We start from the raw sequence: 6,000 nt of genomic DNA, 5'->3' as shown, positions 1-6,000 counted from the left end.
ATGTGGTCTCCCAAGTTCTCTCTCTTCTCTCCTCAAACCCTTATAAGGAGCAGAACCCTTGGATTGTTCATTTGGTGGGGAGGACACATAAGGCAGTGGCAGGATGTATGCTTGGCATGTAGAAGGTGCCAAGTTCAACCCTCTCCCCAGTAATCTTCAGTTAGGCTCAGGCCTCATTCCAGATTTGAGGGGGGTGGTTCTTGCGCCAAGTGCCCTCAGTGAGCCTTTTCCAGAACTGACCACCTTTTTGCTTCCCACCACCAGGTAAGCACATTTGTGAGAGGGACACATGGGCACATTAACTGCATCCATAGCATGGGAACTGTGCCTAGTTTGGCCTCAGAGGTGCTGGTTTGGGGACCCGAAAAGTGAGTTTAGTGTAGGGGAAGCGGAGCCTGAAAATAAAAGACAGATCGCTGTACTTAGAATCATAGAGTTGGAAGAGACCACAAGGGCCATCCAGTCCAACCCCCAGGAAACACCATCAAAGCATTCTTGACATATGCCTGTCAAGCCTCTGCTTAAAGACCTCCAAAGAATGAGACTCCACCACACTCCTTGGCAGCAAATTCCACTGCCGAACAGCTCTTACTGTCAGGAAGTTCTTCCTAATGTTTAGGTGGAATCTTCTTTCTTGAAGTTTGAATCCATTGCTCCGTGTCCGCTTCTCTGGAGCAGAGGGTTACTTAATGAGCAAGGGCTGAGATTCTCCCCAAGAGTTGTGCCCTGCAATGTTTCATTTTCAAATAAGAACGGAATGCTTCCCAAACAGCACACTAAGTATGCTCTGCAGCTCTGAGATGTGACCAGGGAGGCAGGTCCATCACTGACATCATTTGTTTGGGGGCTGAGCTGCTGAGAAGCAAAGGCTGGCAGGGTGGAGAGCCCGTAAGTCATTAGCAGGAGTGTCTGGTGGTGGACGTGTGTGTGTCTCTCGGAAGCCAGCTTGCTTGCTCCACGGAAGGAAGGGCAGGCAGCCCTGTGTGAATTGCATAGGAATCAAAAGGCTTCCCTGGATATGTCAGCGACAACTGCAGCTGTCCTTCTCTCTCTCTTCCTAGAGGCTCACCTTTCTGCACAAGCACCTGTCAACGGTAATGCATTTCCAGCCTTCTTTCCTGTTGTCCCTGTTCTTAAAGTACTGTAGCAGTAATGCATGTGGGAGTTGGAAAGCTAAGCACTAACTGAATTGCATGTTTTGCATTTTATTACCATTTCAATCTACCTTTTGCATTCTCCGCCAGCCTGCTGAGAACAACTTTCTAGGCAGCTGATTAAGTGGACTCTAGTCTAGTCCACGAAAGCAAGTTGTGCTCTCATAAACAGTTTAGTCTTTAAGGTGCTGCGGGACTCGGTTGGTTTTTCTTCAAGAAACCAATACAGTTGCTCCTTTGGAAGTTATCAGATGTCTCAGTGGCCACACTTGATGTTCTTAAGTGCATGCAAAAGACGAATGTTTCCATTTGGTCACTGGCAGTACCCAAATACTTACAATGCATCCTTAAGAAATATTGATAATAGAGAATATATTCCTGGAGGGACTGCAGAAACCGACAGGAATGACCAACAACTCAGACCACACAAGCTGTGCTAATAATATTACACACCAGTGTTTTAAATTATTTCACAGGTATTATCATCTTTACTGCAGCCCAGTCAGGTTGGCTAGTAATAATATGCCCATTTTGCAGATGCGCTGTGAGGCTGATGCTGTGGGGAAGGGGAGCTTGCTTAAGGCCACCTCTTTATTGATTCATTCTTTATTCACTACATTTCTATGCTGCCCAAATAAATGAAGTTCTTTGGACTGTTTGCAAGATCAATGTTAAAACCATAAAATTCAAAATAGAATGGGAAATCTAAACCAGTTTAGAACAGTCACAGATAGAAACAACAAAAAACCAAAAGCAGGAGACAACAGTGGTGGCAAGGTTCCTAGAAAGCACTTGCACTAGGGTTGCCATATTTCAAAAAGTGAAAATCCATTTAGAAAAGTTGTTGAGCTTTTTCTTGTAAAAAAAATAAAATACCATATTGGCCCAAATATAAGCCGCACCTTTAAAATTGGAGGGGGTGGAGGGATAAAAAGAAGAAAATACCTGAATATAAGCCACTCCAATCCTTACTGCTCCTGGCTGCATGCGGGGGGGGGGGCACTGCATTGCTGGTACCCTTTCCCCTTCCTCACTCTCTCCCTTCCCTGCCTTGGGGGAGAGGACGGGGGGGCACTACTCATGGGGCAGACGCCGCTTTGCCGCGCTCCTGGCACGGTTTGCCCTGCGCTCCTGGATGCATAACATAAGTTTGCAAATATAAGCTACACTTTAACTTTATACAGTTGGAATTTGGGGGGAAAGTGAGGCTCATATACAGGCCCGGACGGTAGTAAAGTTTTTGGGCAAAATCTACACTTCTGACATGGGTTGCCATACATTTGTAGGGTGTATTGATTCCCTCAATGTTGCCATTATGGATTTTCCTGGACATTTCAGCAGTTTCCACCCAGACACTTTCCAACAGCCGAATCCTGGCTATGTCTGGGATATTCTGGATGTACGGTAACCCTAACTTGCACAGTGAAAAGGAACAGGTAGTGAGAGAAAGAAAGGCCCTCTGGCTGGCACCCTGGAGACAGCAGGTAAACCTGGGCTTGGTTGGTTGGTTGGTTGTGAGATTTGGATAATGGCTATCCTGTCTCACAGCTCATACCTGTTGCTCCTACAATAAATATTCCCTGTTCCTGTGATTTGTTTCAACTGGTTTTCATTCTGTATTTCTGAATGTTAATTGTTGTAACCTGCCCTGGGATCTCCTGGTGAAGGGCAGGTAATAAAGTTCACCACCACCACAACACTGTGGCTTAGAATTTAGGGCAGGGGTCAGCAAACTTTTTCAGCAGGGGGCCGGTCCACTGTCCCTTGTGGGGGGCCGGACTATATTTTGGCAAAAAATATGAACAAATTCCTATGCCCCACAAATAACCCAGAGATGCATTTTAAACAAAAGCACACATTCTAATCATGTAAAAACACCAGGCAGGCCCCACAAATAACCCAGAGATGCATTTTAAATAAAAGGACACATTCTATTCATGTAAAAACATGCTGATTCCTGGACCGTCCGGGGGCCAGATTGAGAAGGTGATTGGGCCACATCCGGCCCCCAGGCCTTAGTTTGGGGACCCCTGATTTAGGGTGATTGTACTGGAAGCTGAAAATACTGGCATAAGTAATGTGTGCAATGACAGACACTGCGGCATGTTGCCTTAGTGCCGTGTGTGTGTGCTTGTAGGCATAAGTGCTGGGGGGGGATGCATCCAACAGATATTTAACTGCTATGGGTCTGGGGAAAGTAGATAGGACAGGCATCATGACAAATCTGGAAACTGTGAGTAAGGAAATGTCATACAAAGAGCCTGTGTGGTCTAATGGTAGAGCAGAGGGGGGTCAATGTGGAGACTGGCTGTTGCTGCTGAATTACGGCTCCCATCAGCTCCAGCCAGCATGGCAAATGATTAGATGGTTGGATACAAGATCTTGAGGGCACCATGTTGTCTGCCCCTGGGAATTCAGATTCAAATTCCCACTCAGCTATGAATTCAGATTCAAATTCCCACTCAGCTACACTTGAATCAGTCTCCATCTCTCAGCTCTGGGAGGAAGACCTTTCATTGCCTACAGACAGCCACCCAATCTTAAACAACTCCTCACCCACAATAATACCACCACCAGACTTAACATGGACACTGGTACCAGAGCCTGCAATAAACCCAGATGCCAACTTTGCTGCCACATACACTCGGACAACAGCATTACTGGCCCCAACAGCATACCATCTCAGGACTATTTAATTGCTCATCTTCTAACATTGTGTATGCCATCAAATGCCAACAGTGCCCTTCAGCTCTCTATATCGGCAAACAGGCCAAACCCTATGCCAAAGGATAAATGGACATAAATCTGACATCAGGAATCACAAGACAGAGAAACCGGTAGGAGAACACTTCGATCTCCCAGGACATTCTATACAAGATCTCAAAGTAGTTGTCTTATTACAGAAAAAATTCAGAAACAGACTGGAAAGAAAGGTTGCTGAATTGCAACTTATTACCAAGCTTAAAACCACGGAGAGACCTGGTCTGAATAAGGACATTGGATTCTTATCTCATTATACCGGTACATGATAAAGCTTTCTTTAGCCATCTCACTACTTGCTTTTTCCTGCAAGACCAATTGCAGTTGTTAACAGTTTACCTCTCCTATCAGCCAATCACTCATTCCCACCACCCTTCTGAGTAATACCCCTCCCCACCCTCTGACTATACATAAGGGTCTGGTGACTTCTGTTTCAGTGTATCTGAAGAAGTGTGCATGCACACAAAAGCTCATACCTATGCCAAACTTAGTTGGTCTCTAAGGTGCTACTGGAAGGATTTTTTTTTAATTTTTTTGTTTCGACTACCTCACAAGGTTGTTGTGAGCTCAAAATGCGGGGACCACAGACGCAGTGGAGGACCTTGGGGTCTCAAATCTCAGCAGCGCCCTGTGCAGCCACCTCCTCTCGCGTTCCATTCTACATCATAGTTGCGGCACCCCCTATGGCATTCCCAAGACTCCACACCCAGGGCAACCAAACAGGTCACATTCCCGGCCTCAATCAACCTCTGCACGTACACTACCTTGAGCTGCATGGCGCATGGACAGAAACAAAATGATGAAGGCAATGGTTCAAGACCTCCCCCCTCCCCAAAGGCAGAATAGGGATGGTGATGCGTAAAACAGGGTTGCTCAGGCTACAGTCCTCCAGATGTTGTTGGACTCCCAGCTCCCACCAGCCAAAGCAGACATGGCCTGTTTTCGAGGTGGTTGGTTGGGAGATGCAGGCCAAGAGCATTTGGAGGGCAACAGGTTCCCCATGCCTGATTTACAAACCCTAGCAAGTAAGGGCCACTGCAATTCCTAATTTTTTTTTGCTGCTAGTTACACTAATTGAAGATATTTTAGTCTACGAAAAGACAGCACACACACGACCCAAAGACACACACCTACAGAAACTGAGCTGTGCTCATTTTAAACTCAAAGGCTGCTGAATAATGCTGCTGTTCAGAAAAAGAGTAAACTCTTCACAGCTTCTGTTGCTCTTACTCCTCCACACTTTGCTTAAAGAAAGAAGTTGCAGCAGCCCAAAGCACCCTCGGCTCAATGTCTGGAGCAGTTTTCACTGGAGAGAGGGATTAGAAATTTTTAAATAACAAATCAAAGAAATAAAGAAGGGCAGTAAGAGTTGTGTTAAAGCCCTTGGTGTTTAATACAAAAACCTTCTGGTTGCTCCGGCATTCCCACACATCAGTGCTGCTGTTGAAACAAGAGACAGAAGTTCTGTTGTGAAAGGAGGGGGGAGGTGGAGACACCTGTGTGTTCTTAGGAGGTTTCTGTGGGAAGCGAGAGAGGGAGGGGCACTGGCTGCTCCTTCTTCTCACGTACGCCATGCATGGCACCCACACAAGATGTTTGCTGCAAACAACCTTTAAAAGCCCAAAATATGAGAGGTTTTCAACACACACACACACACACACACACTGCAAACATACCTCAACCTTCATTCTGTTCTTGCATGAAGATGACTGCAGTGGATTTATTCATCATCATCATCATTATCATCACCACACCTTTGCTCCAAGCAGCTCACAGTGGCATACATGGTTCTCCTCCATCTTCATTTTATCCTCACAATGGATGAGGCTAGGCTGGGCTGGGCTGGGTGACAGTGACTGGCCCAAAATCACTCAGCTACATAGCTGAGTGGGGATTTGAACCCAGGACTCCAACATTCAGTTCAAAGTGTTGGTCATGATCTTTAGACATCACACTGGGTCGACATCTCCATTGAGCTATCCAACTTTCCACCAGTTTTCCCAGGACAGTCATTAAACTAACTGGGCTATAAGTTCCAGGGTCCCCCCCCCCCGATCCCTCTTTAAACATAGGTGGTACATTGGCT

General features: G+C 46.2%; 1 protein-coding gene across 1 annotated transcript in view; it reads left to right on the top strand.

Moving 5' to 3' along the window:
- Window positions 1-685: 685 nt before the first annotated feature.
- The window catches only part of CA12 (carbonic anhydrase 12), a 28,528-nt gene continuing 23,213 nt past the window's right edge, over window positions 686-6,000 (top strand). Inside the window, exon 1 of the mRNA XM_035131984.2 lies at window positions 686-1,094. Coding sequence (XP_034987875.2) covers window positions 1,019-1,094 — 76 coding nt within the window. The 5' untranslated portion in view covers window positions 686-1,018. The remainder of the gene's footprint in view (window positions 1,095-6,000) is intronic.

The sequence above is a fragment of the Zootoca vivipara genome, chromosome 14 (genome assembly GCF_963506605.1).
Source record: "Zootoca vivipara chromosome 14, rZooViv1.1, whole genome shotgun sequence".
In the NCBI taxonomy this organism is placed as follows: domain Eukaryota; kingdom Metazoa; phylum Chordata; class Lepidosauria; order Squamata; family Lacertidae; genus Zootoca; species Zootoca vivipara.
The sequence above is the reverse complement of the archived record's forward strand: the minus strand, read 5'-3'. Positions and strand labels throughout refer to the sequence as shown.